The following is a 21,974-nucleotide window of genomic DNA, read 5'->3' on the forward strand; positions in this document are numbered from 1 at the left end:
CTTTCCAAACCTCAATGATTCCATGACGCTATGACATCATCCTGAAGAATTATAGCTGCGTGCAGTCCTCCCACAGCACAGCCACGTAAACACACCAGGACAAACTTCTGGAAACGGTCAGGCTCTCTTGCTCTGGGCAGGGCAAAAAAAAGAGTCTTGAATGCCGATTGCTTCCCCTTCCTTGGCTCTGGTGACCAGAAGTGCTGATGAGACGTCTGTCAGCGGTGATCCCTGCTCCGCCCTCCCGATCCCGCCGCCAGGTGGCGCCGTAGCGCTGCCGGAAGCGGTGCGGGACCATCGGCGGCGGCGGCGGCGGGACCCGCCCGCCCGGCCCGGCGCATGGCAGCGCGCTGAGGCGGGCCGCGCCGGGCCGCACCGCGCAGGGCCGCGCCTGGCCGGGTGGCTGCGGCGGCGGTGGCGGCCGGCGGGCCATGCTGCTAAAGCTACTGCAGCGCCAGACCTACACCTGCCTGTCTCACCGCTATGGGCCCTGCCTCTGCCTCGGTGGCCTCGTCCTCATGATCGTCTCCGCCCTGCAGTTCGGGGAGGTCAGTACGGCGTGGCAGCCCCTTCCCGCGTTCCCTTCCTCCGTGCGGCTGGGCTGGCGGCGCGCTGCAGCTCCTTCGGGCTGGGCGCCGCCTCCGGGGGAGCGGGGGCTCCATGGGAAGCGTACTATGCCCGGTGCTCCGAGCTCGTTTGGAGTGGCAGCGGTGGAAGGGAAAAGCGGCTGCAGCTCGTGGGGGCAATCCGTCCCCAAGCCCAGTTTAAGCTGCTCGCACTTGTTGGCGCTGCTGGGTGCGAAATTCGCCCTCGCGGAGTCGTGCCGCTCCCCGGCCGCTTGCAGATACGAGTTGTGAGTGATCCGGAGGAGGTTGATAGATTGTTTTTAGCAGTCCCGGCTTGCTCCGGCACAGAGGAGCTGGGAATAGGCTGTGCGCCCCAGGTGTGTGCTGTCGTGACCTGTGCCACTGTTTGCACTGCCCTTCTGGGGTTTGTCAGTGCTGTTACTCTGGTTTTGGACGGGCTGGTGGGACTCTTCCACAGCCTTCACGTGGCAACCAGGAGCGACGGGGTCCTTCTCCCTTCCAGAGATTAAGGAGTTAAATATAGCCTGCACTGGACTGTGTTACACCGCTTGCTATTCAGTACAATTTTGTAAGCGATGGGATGCAACTTACTTGGTCAGTGTCACATGCAAGCAGACTGGTATTTCCTGATTCCAAGATTTCTGAAGGAACGCTCTCTCGTTGTTGTGTGTTTGTTGGGTTCTCCTTTTTATCACCTGTTTTGTTTTGATCCACTCTTTCACACTTCAGAAAAGAGAAGAGCCAGTGTTATCTGAAAGTCTGCAGTGGCACACAGTCAGAAGTTCAGTTTCGGTCAGAACTTGCAGTCTTGTCTGGCCGTGCTCCCTGCCTGCCGTCTTGCAGCCTTCAGAAATTCCTGAAAGGCTTTGTAACCAGGTGTGAGTTAATGATGTGATACTTTCAGCCATCCATTTGTTTATAATTGTCAAATTGGTATTGAAGCTGATTGAGATATATCTCTTGGTGCTGTTAAACTTTGAATAAGCCTTTGATTTTCTTTAGAATGAGGACTCCAGACAAGCTAGCGTTTCTGAGAACTGCTTCAGTCCTTGTCCAAGTTATGGCTGACTTTGCTGAGTATCAAACCCACTAATTAGATGTTTTCCTCCCAAATCTTAGCTTTCTACTTCCAGCTATGTTACTATCAGAACTATTTAGAAATCTTAGGTACTATTTAGGCAGCAAACAAATCACTGGCAAATACATGTACATAAATTTTCAAAACTGTAAGTTAAATAAAAAAAAAAAGCCAGCTGACCAGAGTTCTTCTAATGGAACTCTGCAAATGCACTCCTACTCCTGTCCCCCAAAAATAACAAACCAAACATCGGCACAAATACAAAAAAACAAACAAACAAACAAAAAGAAACATCAAAACCACAATATCTTTTGTTGTCATTTTTAATAAAAAAAGTCAGTAAGAGATGTTTGCATGCATTTTGCTATTCATGTTTTAAAGTGTTCCTGTTTTGGCAAATAGTGGTAGTTAAAGGATTTGGTAGACTGAGCTTCTGAGAGTAAAACACTATTAGACCTCTTCTGGTAACCATACATAGAATAGAAAGCATTTCTGTTCTTTACTATGGTCTGCTAGGCAGTAGCTACTACAATATATGTAAGAATTTTATGCATGAAACCAAGACATCTTTCTAGTAATTATCAAATGAACTGTTTTTAACGTTCTGTGGGACCTCTCAAGGGCATGCAGTAATATGTTTCAGACCCTGTTATCTGAGCAGAGTATGTAGTTCCTTTTTTTTCCGCTGCACTTTAAAAGTAAATGATGACAGAAAAAAACACTGAGATTGGAATAATATCCTAACAGCCTCAAAGATGAAAAAGAGCATCATTTCAAGAAAAAGATTAGCCCAGGGAAATAACAGTGCATTTAAGCATGATTTGGGAGCTACAGTGTACAGGATAGCCAGGCCTCAGCCTATGCTGTAGCCTGGTCATAAGTTAAACTTTGGAGTTTCACGACAGTTCGCCTACAAACAACTTGTAGCTGACCTTCCATTGATCACTCAGCCTTGTCAAATGTTTTTCAGTTAGAATAAGGGAGCCATTGTTTTCACACAGCTGATACAGTATCTCCTGATTGGGGGTATCTTCATTTTTCTTTTTTTTTTTTTTTGTGATGTTATTCCTTAGCGGTTTTATATATCTGTACGTAAAGTTGAAGCAAGGAGGGCCTTAAGGTGCTAACACAGTGCAAAACAAACAGTAGAAAAAAAGAATGTATCAGATGGGGAATAGGTAACATCTTAATAGACGTCTATCTGAAGAGAGCTGCTATGGTTCTTTCTTAGTATAGTTGCACAAACAGACAGAATAAATGTTGGAATGGTTAATGTCACTCTAGTGGAGAGCAGTACAACAAAACATTATTTTACTCAAATACTTCTGTACTTCTTCCAGGAGCAGGTCATTGTGCATCAATTCATAATTAACCATGATTACAAATGTTTATGTCTAGACAGCTTTCAGTGTGTATGGTTTTAAACTAATTATTTCGCAAAAGGACATAACGACTTGAGTGTGAAGAAGTGTAATAATGTTTTCGGTATTTAAGGAAGTAGATATTTTTGCTCAAATTGCAAATCACATGTCCTTTGTCTAGGAGGAACGAGACTGTACAGATGTGATTGTGATTGCAGTGAGACCGTGTGCAGCTTTGGAAATAATTTTGATTGTCACTGACACATGATGAGGCTTCCCTGTCCCGTGTATGCTTTAGAACTCTTTAATTTACTTGAGCAGGCATAAGGGTATAGAGACTGGTCTTCTTAAAATGGAGGGATGCAGCCTCAAAAATTATGGGTTTCAGTGCTGTTTTAGAGAAATGGTGTTTCATAGTTGCCACAAGAAATAAGGAGTAGTGCTACTTGAATCTAGGCAAGTACTGCAAAGTAATACTATCATCTGGTGGTGTCCCATCCTCCCCCTCAGTACATATCTGTAGGTATGTTATTGGATAAAATAAACCCCTACCCTTTTATCTCTTGTAAACATTGTGAGATGATACTGTGGTTTTTAAAGTTAATCTTCTGCTGCAAAATATATCGTAGTAAGTTTGTTTCAGAGTAAAATCTTTATTTTATAAATTCATTTATTTTTCAATCTCAAAGTAGTGGTCCATCTCCAAGACTTAGCTCACTGGCTCACAGGGCTGGGTGAAATCCAGTGTCAAGTTAAAGGGGGGAGGGAAGTTTGCAGCCTGCAGAAACACTGAGCTGCTGCATGAGCTGGGCTGCTGTGTGAGCTGTCACCTGCAAAGCGACTGACTTGGTTTGTGCCTGGGTTAATATGCATAATTTGATGTGTCCTGGCCTGACTGTTTGTTTTCAAAGGTCAGATTTCAGAGGTATGAGAATAGAAAGGAAGACCATGAAATTTGTGCAAGGTGAGGAAGTGGCTCTTGCTTGCTTTGAATCGTATTTGCTTTAAGATCTCAGTTTTGAGAAATTGCTGTGTTTTGAAATGTTAAGAGGCAAGGCGGAGGTGATCAAAACAAATAGTGACTTAAAAACTACATCCAAAAAAACGTGAAGCCCTTCCTTGCAGGAATAAAAACTAAGCTTGTTTTAAATCAAGCGTGCCGCAAGTTCTGCACCTGATTCCTACCTCAACGTAATAACTTAGGTTGGATTTGTTTCTGGTCACGTGCATTAATACAGAGATTAGCTTGAATGAAAATGGTCATGCTTGAGCATTTCAGAAATAAATGCCTAATTTTAGAAGTTGGTGGCGTATAGTTGTTTATATTTTTTTTTCTTTACAGGTTGTGCTGGAGTGGAGTAGAGATCAGTATCATGTTATGTTCGATTCATACAGAGACAACGTTGCGGGCAAATCCTTTCAGAATCGGTGAGCTTTATTTGCAGTTGGAATATTGCATGTTTTACTGTTGAATGATTTCTCAAATATTTATATCAAGTTAGATAAAGAAAGTAACTGTTGAGTATGACTTTTTGTATGAGTAATGAATTACTAACGGAGAGGTTCCAAAATTGTGAGTTAGTGCTTAATATCGCATTGTGAAAGTCTGGAATTTGGAATTTCTAATCATAGGTATATAAATCTTAAATACATTTAATTCATCCAGTCTGTAAGGAAACAGCGAAATGACAATAATATTAACAGTGAAGGGGAAATATGATATATTTTCCATATTAAGATACAAACTTATTTTGAGTTTTCCATGACGTCTGAATAAAGGGATATTATTTAGTAGAAAAGTCACGATGCTAACAAGAAGCAGCATTTTAAAGGTGAACACATTGAAGTCACCCACAGCAAATTGGAAGCCAAGTCAGATGGGTCATTTGCATCAGTTTTGCTAACTGCTGAGTAGCTTCTTGTGGTTTCTGAGTTTGTGTCTGAGTAGTCATGGGATCTGTTGCTCAGGAAGTCAATGGACTGTGAATTGGTAGGTGGAAGAAGCTACTAACAAGTTGTCATCTGAATTTTGAAGCACTGATGCACTTGACTGGAAAAAGCCCTGAAAGCAGATGTTCAGTCTGCATTGAGGTTTGTTGAATCATGGGACAGCAGAAATGATCAGATCAGTTTGTCATGCTTGAGTGGGTAGGTGCAGGATAATTCCTTAAATGTGTGTTACATTGTATTTGTGAATACTACTCACTTCTATAACCTCATCTGACTTCCCTCCCCTAATTACCAAAGAAAGGCAGATGAAGACAGTGATACAACTCATATAGATCATTAGCTTTGTGTATACATCTTTCTGCAGAGTTGAAGTGAAAGTGTGATTGTCTGTACTAAAATGCTGCCTTTGTGCTAAGTAATTCATGTTTTTATAAGATTGTACTGTCATGGTGTAGAAATAGTTAACTTCCATTTCTAGGCTATATTGTTATATTTCATTTTGGATGTGTAAAGCATTCCTTAGTCAACTTTCACAGAAGTCAGCTCTTACAGTGGAGAGCTTAAGGGCATAGTTGGACTGTACTTGTTCTTAAAAGAAGTTCAGCAAGGATTGAGATCACAATATGGTGGCCTGGGAGGGATCCAGAGGCTGCTGTACTCTTTAGCAACTGCAGACACTGAGACAATGAGGCTTTGTCTTCTGGCTCTAATCTCTGCTGCAAGCATGGCTCTCCCACATATGCAGACATCACTGGGATGGAAAATGTGTCCTGGCAGGTGCACAGACCTGCAGACAGCACACAGTGAGTCTCCTGTTCCTACAGCAAGAGATGACTGCTCTGGCTTCATCTTCAGATCCTAGTTATGCTTTTTGATTTGTGTGTAGAAATAGGGACATTTTGGGAAAGGGAAAGTGTAAGAGATGATCTGAAAAAGATAGAAATCCTTAGTCTCAATGTTTTTTTTCCTGTTTGTTTTTTTTTTTTTTTTTTTTTTTAGAGGCATTGAAATAAATCAGAAAGCTTTGAGAAGATGAATTCATTGCACTGTTACTGATCCTAATTGGGGGCACTGTAAATTAGGAGCAACAAATTAATTATGTATATTTTTTATTATTATGTCTGATAGCCACTACTTTTCTCAAAAATGTATGCTAACCATTTTAAAATGCATTAAGAAATTTTTCCTAAGTATTCAGACAAATTGTAAACAAATAAACTAATGGATCTGCAAGCAAACCATTTATTTTGGTAGCTTTTTAAAAATTATCTCTGTAGCCATTGCTAATGAAGAATGAGCTTGCCACACAAGGGTTAATTCAGAGCTGTTATTCAGTGCTACAAATTGAGTGTAGAGAATTATATAGTTATATTTGCTGTTGTACAGAAATATGCTATTAGCAAATGATAAGTTGGGAAGGGTTTCACAGGTGTGTAAATAGTGCTAAAATTGCATCACACCATAGAACAAGTTGGAATTCAGTCTTTCCTTCTCCACATTTTATGTTCTTAAGTGAAGCCTGCGTAAATAAACTCTGCACTTTGCCTAGAAGACTGAGGGTTGTGCTTTTGAAATCAGCTGACTTAAGTCAGATATGAAGTGCTCCTCCTAGCTGTAGAAGTCAAGGCATTGCCAAGCCAATAGTTTAATTGATCACAACAAGTGCAGAAAAGCTGACGGAGCTCCTGCCATTGAATTTCTGCTGCTAGACAAAATCTATGCAGAGGTGTGCCTGTTAATGAACCAGAGGTTGCTCTGTCTCCTCTTGCTGGGTATTCAGATTGTCTTTAGAATGGCCCTCCAGCATCCTTTAGGTATCATAGAAGCCTTAGAGTTGGAAGGGACTTCTGAAGGCCATCTAGTTCAGCTCCCCTGAAATGAACAGGGACACCCCAGCTAGATCAGGTTGCCCAGGGCCTCATTTGGCCTGATCCAGCCTTGCCATGAAAGTCTCCAGGGACACGGCATTAACCACATCTCTGGGCAACCTGTTCCTCACCACCCTCACTGTAAGAGTTTTGCCTTTTATCTAACCTAAAGCTTCCTTCACTGAGCTTGAGAATCAGAGGGAAGATGGAAGAGATGCTCACCGTGTCTCTCTTTGCATGTTGTCTGAAGGGTGCATTGAGTGGGAAGGAACACCTTTCCTTGGGTACTTCATTGCTTGGTCCTGTAGATCTTAGCGTTGGAATGCTATCCAAATTCTGCTTTTCTCCTAGCTATGTCTTCACTTATCTTTCATGGAAACAAAGACATCAGAGCGAGAGAGAGAGATTAAATTCTGAGGATCTAAACTTATTAAGTACAACTTAATATGCTTGGCAAGCGATTGGATTGTTGCATTTTGCTGAAGTCTGCGAAGACCATCTACAGTTTAGGAAGATATTAGTGAGTAGCTTGATACTGGAGCTTCTGAAGTTACAGTTGTGGCTGCCACGTGTTGTGTGGGGCTGAAGGGTTTGTCTCTGGCAGCAGCCTGGAGCACCTGCAGAAACAAAGGTGTGGGCCTCAGAGTAGAGATAACCATCAGCAAATAGAAGAAAGGTACTCAGAAACCTTTCTTTGCTGCTTCTGCATTAAGTATGCTGGGACAACTGTAAGCAGTCAGCTACAATTTCACAATATTAAATTGTGTCAGGCATAGATTTGATTGCTGTTTCTGGTATCTGAAGTTGTACAGCCTGCTGAGGTTGTTAGCTGTGAAATCCCAAGCAGAAGATCTAAAAGATGTTCTAAGATAAAGACCTGGTACTTGTGAGATCTTACTCCCTCTGGGAAATTACCTGACACCACAAACGATTTAAGACTTTATATTTCATGCTGTCCTGTCTAATTTTAGCAGCTGGTGCATTAAGGATGTGCCTTAATGACGCTGGTACTGGCTTGAGAAATATTTAATGGGCTGTCGGGAGTTGGGTTATAGGTTAACATGTCACTGAAGTCTAGAGCATAAATTTCAGATTTCTTTAGTTACTGAGTCGTTATGCCTGTTCTATATCCTTTTTAGATTTTGTCTGGGCTGTTTTGCCAAAGGCTCGTTTATAATTGAGGGGTGATATATATTTAGCTGAAGGGATGCTTTTTTTTTTCTTTGTCTTGTTTGCAGCTCAGACACGAAGTAATTTTGTTGTTTGACAGAAACTGCTATTGTAGGATGCCACAGACGCTTGTAATGTAATATTAAACAGCTCATGTAGCTTTCATCTGAATTATGTAGGCTTTGTTTACCCATGCCAATTGATGTGGTATACACCTGGGTGAACGGCACAGATGTTGAACTGATCAAAGAACTGCAACAGGTCAGAGAACAGATGGAGGAAGAACAGAAAATAATGAGGTAATAATCATATGTATTTTTTTCAATCCTACTGAAAACAGCAATCTGATGTACTAGCCCTCTTTCTTTTTTCCCATGTTGCTCAAAGCAAGTTTTGATTATTCTCAAATCCTTGTTTAAGTTCTGGGAATTAAACATTTAACTGGGAAACGGTGCCTAATCAGGAAGCTGCTTAAAATACAGAGCATAATAATTTGAAGTAATTAAAGCTGTTTTATCTTGAGTTTGTAAAATGCTATTCAGAAAACTGTGCTTTGTGTACAGGTCATTTTGTAATGATTTCTGTAACTGCTTGCAAATAATGAAACAATCATAAAACTATACATTAAATTTTGCTTGCACTGGGCTTAATAAAATATGTTTTTCTAAAGGCTCCTTCTTAAAATTTGATTTGTAGTCTCCAAACATAGAAACTGAGAAATATCATTCATACACATTAGAAACATTTTTCAGCCTTCTAACTAAGGCAATAAGGAGGAAGATGTAGTGATTGTGCTACTCTGGCCTGTAAAACTACTGATCTAAGGGCTTCAAGTAATACGTGGCCTTGTGTTTAACAAAGACAGGCATTTTGCATTACCATTGTCTGGGCATTGTAACCATTGATTTAGTTCTTTATAGACAACTCTGTGGTAATGTGTTCTGTTTGAACCAGAAAAATACTAAATGAAAGAACAAGGACATATTTTAAATATTGAACATAATATTTTAATTGAGAAAAATCTGAAATTCACAAGTGAGTTTAAGATGGACCTGAATTTTGGCATGTTGTGACTTGCAATTAGGTATCTTTCACAAATGAAGTTGCTACTTTCACAGTAAAATACATTGTTTAAACACCTTAAAGGTAGACAGGGCCTCTGCTCTGAAAGGATTCTGCATTTATTATGCAAACATTTGTATTTTCAGCTCATTGATACTAATGGGCAGAGAGATGCTGTAGTTCCCTGTTTTACTAAGAGGAAAACACACATTGTGTTCCTCCATAATGCTGATTTGGAAAGTGCGTCAAACTCAGGAGTAAGGTTCAAGTCCATATCAGCTTCAGCATCTAAAGGGACAGCCAGTTTCCCTTTTATGTAATGTTGGTTGGTTTTTTTTTTTTTTTTCCTGGTGTATTATTGAATCGTTTAGCACAGTTAGAAAAAGTTATTTCTTGAAATCAAGGTAACTGCAGAAGACAAAGGCAAAGAATCTGCAAATCTCTGCTAATGCGTATGTATTAAGTACTGCAGACTTAAACTTAGTAAATTGCAACTTTTTTGTTGATCCACCTGAATCAAATCCTAGTCACTGTCCAGATGCTTTATTCTTCAGAAGGAGAGAGTAACTTGATGGATAGTGTATGTAGGAGCTGCCCTTGTGATCACATTATGACGTTATTTTTTTCTTTTGCATGTGGCCAGTGCAGGGTAGAACTTACCAGGACACACATGTTCACCAAAGCAATGAATTCAGTCTTGTTTCAGCTCACTTCAGCCTGGTTTATTATTGTTGCTTTTCCTATAAACAGCAGTTTAATTAAATAATGTAGTAATAAGCCCTAAAAATCTTGTTGGCAGGGTGTCTCTGCTGCAGATCCAGCACAGCCAAGAATTTTTTGAGTTCTGCTGCACATGGGTGAACAGTGGGGAAGCACGTCAGCCTGCTCTCTCCTAAAGTAGGCCACAGGCCAGTCCTTGGCACTTTTATGGCTGGGATATCTGTGCTTTCACAACATGTCCCTGACTCAATTAGAGCTCTGAAATTAGATTAAATTCTTTATAGTCAACTTAGTGTTATTTAATGTAGTTGTTTTAATTTTGTAATAGGGAAATCCTTGGAAAGAATGCAACAGAACCAACCAAGAAGAGGTAAGATGTTATTTTATTTTTATTTTATTTTTTGTATTGGCTATAAATTGAAATAAATTATGGTCTACTCACTTTCAGCTGAAAGAAAAATGCTGGCAGGGAGTACTGTTTATTTTTCTACAGCCTGAGCATGCTTTCCTTCTATGCAGTTCCAAGAGGTCGACAGCTTGATAATATACATGCTAAATAACAGTAATGTGATAGTGACAAATATGAGCTCCTTAGTTGGACAGTTTCTTAAGTTCAAAAACCATATGCTTGTCATTGGGTAGACATAGTTCATATTCTGCGTGAGGATTTTTAATGTATATATATTTGGAGCTTTACAATTCAATAACATTATTTTTTTTTTCAACTGTGTCTTCGCCTTTCATTTGTGTACATAGCACTGCAAGTACTTATTTGTGAGGGGCCAAGGCTCTTGAGTCTGAGTGCTGCCAGGAAGCAGCAGGGCCTGCTTTGTCTCATTCTTCATTTGGCTTGGTTGTTCTGCTGTTTAGAGATCTTTATAAGGTCTTACCTGCTTTGAATCTCAGCAAACTTTGAAATCTGAAAAATCTTCAAAATCTTAAACAAACAAACAAAAACAAACAACAAAAAAACAACACCATGAGTGAGAAAAGAAGTATTTGGTGGAGGGGGCAAGGGATGGGAGAATGAGTTATGGAAATGCAATAAACTGTAGCAGTGGGATGCATGTCTTCTGCAAAATAAGCATACTCTTTAATTGTTCCCTCCTTCCTCCAGCAGACTTCAGGAAATAATTGTTCAGATTTTACAAAACCATCTTTTGTTGCACCTGATGTTGATCTATTTTGTAAATTTTATATTGGTGTTAAATATACCTTTGTTATTTTTCTGTAGTGAGAAGCAACTGGAATGTTTGTTGACACACTGCGTTAAAGTGCCAATGCTTGTTCTGGATCCTGCACTGCTGACCAACATCACGCTGAAAGACCTCCTGTCCATTCATCCTACTTTACAAGCTGCTAATAATATGTTCTTTGTAGCAAAACCAAAAAATCCTTCCACCAACGTGACAGTGATTGTTTTTGATAACCCTAAGGATGGTAAGAGTCTGTTTGTCAGATTCCAGATGATTTTCCAGAGTTTTTATTTTGTTTTTTTTTTCATTGCTGACTGCCACTAATTTTCTTTTTGTCTTTAGCAAGTCATTTAGTCTTTCCCCCTCAGTCTCATCCTCTAAATGATGACATCAGAGATAGTGGCTCTTACCTGCCAAACAGCTGATTATGAAAGATTAAACAAGTACTATTGCAAAAACAAACCTGTTATCTGAGAATCAGTGTTGCATTGATAATCTCACAAGACTGAGGATTATATTTAGAAATGTTTTTTTAATTGTTGTAGTATATAGGCTGAATGTTGTGCAACAACATTCTGCCCTTCCTTAAATGATTGCACACCTTAAATTATCTGTATGTTCAACACACATAAGTAGGGTCTTAGAACAGGCATAGGCTTCTTATTTAAAGATGTAGTGCCCAGCCCACTACCACCCACTTGCCCAGACTTCACTAGTGTTTGTCTTGTCACAAAGAATTATTTGCCAAGTATAAAGATAAATCTTCACTTCTTAAGCATTCTAAATTTTCAGTTTAGAAAAATATACTTTAGTTACTGTAGTATAGAAAAGAAATGACTTCCCGTTTTTGATTGCCAATGCATTTTATTTATCCTAGCTGAAGCTGCCCATTCTGGAATGTTGAAAGACAACAGCAAGCATATAGTATGGAGGGGTTACTTGGTATGTACTTTCAAAAGTTATTAATTCTTTTTGCTTTTGTGTATCTTAAACTTTGTGTGTTTCTTAGGAAGTGTTTCTGTGCTATTCTCTCTCCATAACTCACATATAGTAAGAAGTGAAAAATGTTTTAAAATTACCCTTATTTCAATTTTGCACTTTAAGTTAAATGACAAACTATATGCTATTAAATCTATCAGCTGCTGAAGGGTTGAACAAATGATGTAATTTACTGTAGATGTTTTTTTTTTATAAAAAAAAGGACTCTCTTTGTACCCTATATTCTTGTTTTTAGACTACAGACAAAGAAGTTCCAGGTCTAGTGTTAATGCAAGACTTGGCCTTCCTTAGTGGATTTCCAGCTACGTTCAAAGAAACAAATCAGCTGCGATCAAAACTACCGGAGAGCCTGGCCTCTAAAGTAAAATTGGTAAGGACTTGGAGTAAAGAGTAACTTATTTGTATTGTTTTTGTTTGCTTATTTTGAATGCTTTCTACAGATCTTGCCTATCTAGCAAGAGAACTGTTGCAGGTGATGTCGTCCTATTTCTGATAGTAATCTTTTTCTGTGTGTATGTGAGACTCTTCTTGAACTGTGAAGAACAGTAAACAGTAGATCAGTTGCCTTCAAAATGCCAGTTTTCCGTTCTGTGACTGTAAGTTATTAGGCGTTAGATTTGTTAGCCTGCAATAAGTAAAATAAAATGCTGTATTTATCAGTTTCTCTTAGCCATTTGCTATAGGCTACTGCCTTACTGAAGTGTACTGAATTACAGGATTGTTTGGTGTGACAGAATTTTGTTTGTGTGGTTTCTTAGCTTTTTTTTTTTCTCCTTCTTTGGTTTTGGAACAGTTATTTTAATAGTCAAAGCAATTAAATTTTTCACACCTGAACGTTGTATTTATCTCTTCCAAGTGTTCTGTATGGTCCTAAACCAGTTGTACATCAGCTTACCCATCTGCAAGGCAACAAAAGATCACAACTTATACGATTGTGTCACTCACTGACATTTTGTCTTTCATCCTCTTCTGCGTTTGCACACCTTTTGCAGTTACAACCTGGTTTAACAGACAGATAGAAAGCTGCAGAACTCTGTGAAAATCATTGATTTAGGCATTGGAGAGATGAGACTAAGCTCTCTTTCTGAAGTAAGAGCTTAACAAGGTGAGGAATACCTGTTCTGCTACCAGTTAACTAAATCCAGTATTCTTTAAAGGGAGCAGCACAGAGACGATGGTAGTGTGAGAGGGGCTGAGAGAGTGATGTGAAGGGAACTAAAGAGGTGTGTAGAGAATTGGGATGTCAATCCATACAAAAAATGTCTTCATTTGCCTGATGTCTACTTACAGGATGTGACAATTCACTTTATGACTTGTTGGTGCTTGAAAGAGCATGACTTGCTTTCCTTGTATCTCTTTAGCAGTTTATGTTATCAAATTGTGTATTGTGCTGCAGCTGAATAAAGTGTAACTGGTTTTGTAGGCTGGTCACACTCCAGATGAATGCAGGCTGAATTTCTTGTCTTGGCTCCTGTTAGAAGATTGATTTAGAATCTTATTAACATTGGTTAGGAATAATACTGAGTAAACATATTTGTACCTCTCTTCCTACTGCTCTTAAGTAGCTTAATATAAATAGCTCTTAATTAGCTTCTAAAGCTTAAATAGCTCTTCTCTTTTGATTTTGTTTACATCTTCTGTGTGTTTGTGGACGTAAGGTATGACGTTCTCCTAGCATTTTTTTGTTTCACTGGATCAATTAGGCAGTCTTCCCACAATATTGGCTCTCCATTTCTCTTATCCTAATGACAGCCCTTTTCTGTGATGCTTCCACTGTGAATTTGTCTGTCTTCAACATGATCAACTAGAATTTCATACAGCATTTTAAATGAAGCATCACCAGAATTTTTAGACAGCGTACACAGCTAACACAAGGCCGCAGATTTATATGCTGTAATACACTCACTGCAAACAGTTTTGCCAGTGTTTCTGCGTGACATCCATTGTCTCCTTCTCCTGCTTTGTGCTAATGCTACTCATAAAATGGTCTCTTGCTGTTTGGGTGAACGATGGTAGATGTACTTTACTGTGATAGCAGCATTCTTCCTCTTCTCTCCTAGTAGTTACATTGATTAGATTACAGTGGGTATTCATGAGGTCAGTCCAAAAGTCTGTGCTGCTTGTTTTTTGTATGCTATCAGTATGTATATTTTTAAATTGCTTTAAACAAATGGTGTTTCCTGTAAAATCCCTGAGCTAAAATGCTATTCTTCATTTAAAAGCAAGTTGAAGCATCATTTGGCTCATACAACAATTATTCTTTGAAAACTGCTACCGCCAGCTTCTCATTTCCTATGGGGTTCAGTCCCAACTTGTATCTGTAGACAACAGGAATGATAAATCAATAAAAGCAGCTTGCAGACTGGAATCATGCAGGCCTATCCATGTTGGCACATCTCACTTGCAATCAAAGACTGAAAATCTGCTTGGACGTACAGTGTCTGAAGATCTTCTCGAGTACAAGTTCATCCTTTTAGGCATTCCTACTTCTTCAACACAGCATAGGTTAGAGGTTTCTGGTAGTTCTAACACCTGTGATTTAATGAAGCTGAATTGCTCAGAATACCTTTGGCATAAATTACCAGCTCTTTTCATTTATTCAACTTGCCCCTTAGCAATCAAGGAATTTAGTTACAAGGTGCTCTTTATTTTTCCTTCTGTTTTAATTTCAGATCAGTTAACTTACGTTTTCTTCACCCAGGGTTATTTTCTAGAAGCAGCTCTTCTGTAATGTCTTCATTAATTGACAAATTGGTATCTGAAATAATACTGCCTCAGTTCAGTGATAATTTGGTGGAAAATAAATCTATCTGCTTCTACATCTGGAAATATACTGGAGCACGATCTTAGATGATGTTTGTTCTGAGGAGCACTTGCTCTTCTCAAGCAGCATCTGGAACTATATTCTACCTCCCTAGCAGAAGCTGCGTTCCAAAATAATTGACTGTTTTTATCCATATCCTCTGTGTTTCTTTGTCAGAGTAGCTATTCTGTGTCTTTCTTATGTCATTAAGTATCCTTCTGCCCTTGATATTCTACCACCTTCTCATCTTACCTATATTATCTGGCTCATATTAATATTTTTTGCTGCTGAAACATTCTTTTTTTTTTTTTTTTCAGAATTGGAATACTGTTGTTTTGTGGTTTTTTGTTTTTTTTTTTAATCCATCTCTCCTCAAGACACTTTCTAATTCTATTAGTTTTGATTATTTCTTTAATCACATTTTCAAACTATTATTCAGTCAGTGTAAATGCTTCTTTTCTTTTTCTTTTCTCCTTTATACTTCAGTCTGGAATTTTCCTTCCAGGATTGAGAAATTCATAATTTTCTCCAGGTTTTCTGCCACGCGTCTGTAAAGCACAGGCCTTATTCTCAGGCTAGCCTGTGTTTCTTGGGTTACAATGAAGATTTTTCCATCAAGAGATGCTTTCCTTAGTGGATGACTTAGAAGAGTGAAATACCTAGATTCCTAGATTTGCCCCTTATTACATTTGACTGGTCTACTGGTTTTTATTCTCTTGTTTCGAGACTTGTTAGAGTGCAATGATTCTGCCTGGATCTTAATTTTTTTTTTACTGCCATCTACAACTGCAGTTAATAATTTTTTTTTTTCATTCCAGCAGTATTTCCTAGCAGTAGTCATTACTCCAGAAAAAGCATGGATAGGTTATTTCTGCATTTCAGTTCTGCTTCATCCAAGTAACTGGCTAGTCTGCTTTAACAAATTTTGAAGAATGCTATACTTTCTCTAGGGTTTTGGATTCCTTTTCAGATGAACGTTAAGATGCCAGAGATGCAGCGTATCTCCTCGTCTCTTCATGGGAATGACATCCAATGCCTCTTATCTTTCTACAGTATTTTTCTTTACCCTGTCTTGATTGTTCAATGTTTGTTAACAGTTGTCATTCTTTGTGTGCTCTTACCTTTCTGTAGACGTTATCATTGTGACCAGCTTATTATCTGTTCCTAAGAGCTCCTCTTCTGCAATTTGGTTAGATGTTTCTCTGTGTAAACAGTTTTTTTCCCTCAGGAATCTATTGCATTCTGGAGATTCTCCAATTCATTGTCATTGTGTCATTTTTATCTGTGTTCAACCTGGTAGTAGAAGCTTTAAAGCATTTAACCTGAGATTAGTGTACCCTGTGTAATTATAGTGAGGTAGGAGGCAGTTTCTTTGCTGACCAGTTGACTAATCATCAATTTATTCATGTTAAATCTATAATAGAATATGTGGATATAAACATAAGGTGCTTATTTACGGGGTCTAAAGCTTTGCATATTAAATGTATATATAATTTATTGTTATAGACTCACGCTGGTTCTTCTTCTACTGGAAGCTGTAGGTAGGCAGCAGTGATAAATATAACCAGGTGAGGTTCCCTCTTTACCAACTAGAGAGATGCTAGGTTAATGCTACTGCTAAGTAGAAGGGTTGGTTGTTCAGTCTCCACTGAATCATAGAATCCTAGAATGACCAAGCTTGGAAAAAGTCTGTAAGATCATCCAATCCAACTGTCCACCTAACACCACTATTTCCCACTAACCATGTCCCTCAGTGCAACATCTAAAGGTTTCTTGAACACCTCTAGTGACTGTGACTCCACCATCTTCCTGACCATTCTTTTGGACGAGCAGTATTTCCTAACACCCAACCTGAATCTCCTCTGGTGCAATTTGATGCCATTCTCTCTAGTCATGTCACTAGTTACATGTGGAAAGAGGCCAACTTTCACCTCACCACAACTTCCCTTCAGGTAGTTGTAGACAGCTATTAGAAGATTGAAGATTGTAGTGATTTCTCTACAGTTGCTGCTTCTAGAATCTAAGGTCTGTAAAGTGCTGTGAGATGCCTGGTGGAGATGAATAAAGTTACACTTGCATTAGGCTAAACTTGTCTTATCACTACCTCCCATTTCTTAATGGATTCCTCCCTAGTCTCTTTAATGGTAGTTTCTTACTTCAGTGCTGAAAGCAAAGAAAAATTAACTTAAAATTTCATCTGTGAAAACATCACCTACCTTCAGTGGTTCTCTGAGAGAATCAGTTGTGCTCATCAAGAGGAGGTTTCAAGGGTGTGTTATGTGTGTTACAGTCTCCTGAATTTTTGTATTTAACTGCCTGCATTGCAGTGTAATAGTACGGAAACTTCATTCCTTTAGAGGGGTAAAAGCAGTATATCTGCTGTTGCATTTCTTGCTTTGCATTGCCTATGTTTTAACAGATGTGGTTGGAAATGTTTGGCTTTCTGTTATTTCCCATGCTTTCTTAATAGTGCATTAATAAACCACTAGGTGGGGATGTTACTCTGATTATGTGTTTGCTGCTAAGTGATATTTGTTTGGAGACTGGAGAGATGTTAATTGAACTTAAAGTGCTGAAGAGGAGCTGGTAAAAAATATTTTTTACTCTTCCTTCCCCTGTCCCTTACCTACGTTTCTAAATGAGACTGTTATTGTTCAGCCTAAAATAGAACCTTGTGACCCAAAAACTAGGGAGCTGGTAGTGATGTGAAGTTTGACAAGGGAAGGTTTGAAGGGTTTGGTTTGGTTTTTGAGACCATTGTACTTTCTTTTCTGCTAATATATAGTGCATTTCTTTTTGTACAGAGGTGACTTTCTCTGAAGATTCAGTTTCCTTTGTGAAATTCTGGTTTCTCTTTAATGTGCACACACACACGTATGTGGACAAATTGTGTTAGAAACCAAGGTGCATAGTTGTCATTTACTGCCCTTATCTTACTGATGAAAGAAAATCTACATAGGAGCCTGTAGGCACTTTGAAACTGTATGTTTCTGGATGCCCTGACAATGGAGTTCTGGGATTCCTGCTGCGTGCTCTTATTGAAGGAGCAGACAGTTGGCATCAGGAGCTGTTGCTGTGTGTTCTTAGAGCCAGTTCTGGGAAGGGAGCCTTAAGGATTGTGTTGGTTTTGACTTTCAGAGAAGCTTCTCCTACTACGTTAGTTTATAAACTTGGTAAGTGTACAGTGACCTCAGTATTTCATAGTCACAAGAGCTTTTCCACCTCTTTGACACGACACAAGTCTCCACCACCCCAGCCTCACCTCTCCTTGCTATGTGAGAATGTGGCTTTTCCTAGTGTCCATATGGGAGTGTGGAAAAAAAAGGAGCATCTTACTTCCTATCCAGCTTACTTCCAAGTGTAGACTTAGCAGTGTGAAAGGTGTTGGCTCTGAAGGAGAACTTGTACTTGAAGTTACCTGATGTGGAAAATGCTGTTTTCCGTGGGTGGTGGTTGATATGCCATCCTGCTGGGGTGTCTTCTCAGCTGTTGCTGCTGGAAGCCAAAACTTGCCAGATCACTTTGACTCTTGGCACTTTACCTGCTTGCTTGTTTCTGTTCTGCTTTCACAACATCACTGGTTTGTCTGACCAGTTTGATCAGGATGAAGGCAGTCTCCAGAATATCATATTTCAAGAAAATGGGTAACTGCATGCCTCCTCACTGAGAGGAGGATAATAGATATGAGACTTTGGAAAATCTGCAAGGGAGAATGCTATTTTACCAGCAACAGAAAGTTCCAATCAAAGCTTGAAGAATTTTAAAGGTGTGCTAATTTATGTCATCGTGAGATTTCATTGGAATCTAAATTTATCCATAGCCATTCCTTATGAAAATACTTTTTTTTCTGAAGAAAACACACTATTGGTGTAAAAACTAAAACAAGCTCCTAAGTTAATCAGTAGTACATACTTTCTTCTACTTGTTTGTACTTGGACTGTTAATTCTAAAAACCTTAAGCTTAAATGCTATATTAGTTGGGAGCAATAAATCTTGTGGAAACAAGTTAAAGAGAAACTAAATAATCTTAAGTACTTCTTCTAGAGCAGCAATATGGTTTGTCTTATGTATAGGTGAAAGATTCTAAGGAACTGTGTGACACTGTTGTATTCCTAAATAAAGCACATAACCACTAATGGTAGCTTGGCAATCTGTAGTATTCAGATATTTTAGGGGGTTGCTAGTTGCAGTCTGTAACTATACCTCAGCCACTGAATTACTGAAGCCACCCTTTCCACTCATAGGTTCAAATGATTCCCTGGAAGGTCTGAGATTTATCAGATTTTTCTAATGGCAGGCTTCATAAGTCAGATTGAAAGATCTCAAATAGCATATGACTCAAAGCATCAACAGCTTTAAAATGTCACAAGTGAGACAGCTGGTCTTGCTAAGGGAAGGGGTGCTGACTCTGGGACAAGTGGTGTTTTAAAATGAACAGAAACAGGCGAATTTAATAAATAAAAGAAAAAAAACTGTAAGGGAATTATGAAGGTAAAATTTCAGTGTTTAAAATGTTATTAATTGCTTTTACAGATAGCATCCAACTGTGAAAATCTGATTACTCTGATGCTGCAGGAAAGTACAAAAATTAAGCATTGCATCTAATAAATACTGTTAGTGGTTAACTGCATTTATTCTCAATCTGAGTGTTGTTGAATGCAAGCATTTAGAGTGTGAAAGTGCAGCTGTACTTTGAGCGCAGCATCTTCTCACATTCCTACATATGGTAAATACAGTGTTTTATTAGGGCTATGCCAAATTTTTATGGAAATGTTTCACTGCCCTGCAATTTGTAAGTTACAATACTATTAGATGGGACATCTACTGCAAGCTCCTTCTTATCCTGTGCATTATGAAATCTGATAGCCAGAATTACTGGTGGCAAGAGATAAAAACAGCAAACAGATCAAACAGTCTCCAACTAAGAAATGACCTTAACAGCGTATTGGCAACCGACATTAAGGACTCAGAGACCTGCATGGATTAGTTCTAGAGCCCTTTGTATCTCAGATTTCTGAACTGTATGTTGATCTCTAAACCCTTCTGAATATTTCACGCTTCTGACAGCGAAGATGAATTGGTGGCCTTAATTTCCTCAGAAAAGTAATAGTTGACTAAAAGGGGCGAAGTATGATTCTTTCAGCCATATGAGAGTTGCAGTAATTCACAAATTCACATTTTGTTGTTGGAGGTGGGAGACAATGGAGGAGACTAACTCACTTAAATATTTCTGACACAGCTTACTGTCGCTGGATTATTGCATTAAGTGCAATATTTGTTTTGGAAAGTGAAGGCATTGCATCTAGAAGTGTTCTATATCTTAAAATGCTTTTTATTTCCTGTTTTGTTACCCCCTTTCGTTTTTGTTCTTTCAAAATTGTACTTCTCTAAAAACAGTGTTTACTAGTCATTTTTACTGATAATGCCAGCAAGAAAATAGAACGGAAAGATTGAGTTGGCCAAAGAACAGTGCTGCTGTGGGTACATGCCAAACATTATTTTCTCCATTTGTAGTTGCAGCTCTATTCAGAAGCCAGTGTGGCTCTTTTGCAACTGAATAACCCCAAGGGTTTCCATGAACTGAGCAAACAAGCGAAGAAGAACATGACTATAGATGGAAAAGAATTAACGCTTAATCCTGCTTACTTACTGTGGGACCTGAGCTCCATTAGTCAGGTAGGTAAACCCTGTTACAGAATGTAAAGGTTGCAGTGTGCAGACGCTTACAATTAACTAATGATGAGGAGCATGGGATTTCTTTAAAAAATTTGGATGCAGTAAGGTATTTATTATATTGTAATTAAATGCCATAAGAACACTGCCAAATTCTAAAATCAAAAAGGAGGAAGCATCATGAAGAGTGGCATTTCATTTATTAGACAATAAGGAAATTTCAATTAAAAATGTTGCCCTCTGCATGTGTTTTTATAAGGTTGTGGGCAGTAAAGTCCCAAAAAGCTTAATTGATGCTAACTGACAGATAAACAGATTGCTTGTGTGTGGGAGAGAGACAAGGTTTTATTAACAAACATGATTACCTTTTTCCCAGTATGCTTCTTAGGATTTTGTTGTGGTGGGTTTGTTTTTTGTTGTTTAGTTTAGTTTTGGGTTTTTATTTTGCACAGTGATCAGTGTTACATTTGCTGAACAAATGCTGATCACTTCTCTTCTGTAAAAAAATCAAAGAAATTAAATACAGGTGTCCATAGGAAAAAGAGTTCTAGTTTGAACAAGGAATAAATGCAGGAATGTTAAGTTTATCAACAGGAAAACAAACAAAATCACCAGGATAGCTCTTCCAAGATGAGATCTGAAATCTTGTTTTTTCTCTTAATAATGTCAAGTAGCATGGGTAAAGTTTCTAATAATGCTTATAGTCTCTTTTTGTAGCCAGTTAACTTGGGTTTGGGGAACTTTTGCTTATTGGTACAGTCCATGAACTCAGACTTTGTATTTTCCCATGTTTACATTATTCATCAATTTATAAATGAGCACCTAGCTGATGTAGTTGTTTTAAATGTTTTCATTTATGTTTTGCAGAATCCATATGTTGTATTAATATATATTGGAAAGGAGACTTATTTACGGTGCATAGAATTTGCAGTGAAAATTCAATGTTAGACGATTACCATTTTTTCCTCAGGTGTCCTTTTCTAATTGGGCATGCTTCCATACTTACTCTTTATGGCAAGTTTAATTCTCAGTTTAGGAAGAGGCCATTAAGTTCTTATAAATGGAGAAGAAATGTGGTAAAAACCATTTGTTATTTACCTGAGAAACTTCTAATTTAAAATGCTTCCCTTTAAAAAACTTACGGAAATCTTTAATTCAGCTATTTGTAGTGAATATTAGGATTAAATTAGCTGATTGCCTCCTGCCTTTTTTTTTTTTTTTTTTTTTTTTTTTTTTTTTTTTTTTTTTTTAATGAAAGACCAGCAGATAATTGAAGAGCAGCTACATCACCACTCTTGCAGTATCTCTATATTAGGTGACACAGTTATATACGGTTTATGATGTGATGTGCTTGGAAGGCCCCAGTCTCTTAAAACAGCAGTTCTGAAAGATGATGTTACTGGTATGAAATGCAACTTGGCTTTTGATCAAGATCAGCAAATAATTGAGACTGATAATTCATGAGAGCAAGAGGGTGGGTTTTTTTGTTGTTTTTGTTTGGTTTTGT

The 21,974-nt window shown here is 38.6% G+C and overlaps 1 protein-coding gene across 4 annotated transcripts in view; it reads left to right on the forward strand.

Annotated features, from left to right (window-relative positions):
* The first annotated feature begins 369 nt into the window (after nucleotides 1-369).
* Nucleotides 370-21,974, forward strand: part of GNPTAB (N-acetylglucosamine-1-phosphate transferase subunits alpha and beta) — a 39,480-nt gene continuing 17,875 nt past the window's right edge. For 3 of the 4 annotated variants that reach the window (XM_048960429.1, XM_048960412.1, XM_048960421.1), the window contains exons 1-8: nucleotides 370-548; nucleotides 4,369-4,454; nucleotides 8,194-8,313; nucleotides 10,125-10,166; nucleotides 11,031-11,236; nucleotides 11,870-11,934; nucleotides 12,227-12,361; nucleotides 20,309-20,470. In XM_048960429.1, the coding sequence (XP_048816386.1) occupies nucleotides 432-548; nucleotides 4,369-4,454; nucleotides 8,194-8,313; nucleotides 10,125-10,166; nucleotides 11,031-11,236; nucleotides 11,870-11,934; nucleotides 12,227-12,361; nucleotides 20,309-20,470 (933 nt within the window). In that variant the 5' untranslated portion in view covers nucleotides 370-431. Of the gene's footprint in view, nucleotides 549-3,946; nucleotides 3,991-4,368; nucleotides 4,455-8,193; nucleotides 8,314-10,124; nucleotides 10,167-11,030; nucleotides 11,237-11,869; nucleotides 11,935-12,226; nucleotides 12,362-20,308; nucleotides 20,471-21,974 lie in introns of those variants that run through there. The other variant, XM_048960434.1, reaches the window with a different exon arrangement.

This window comes from Lagopus muta, chromosome 1 (genome assembly GCF_023343835.1).
Source record: "Lagopus muta isolate bLagMut1 chromosome 1, bLagMut1 primary, whole genome shotgun sequence".
Lineage (NCBI taxonomy): Eukaryota > Metazoa > Chordata > Aves > Galliformes > Phasianidae > Lagopus > Lagopus muta.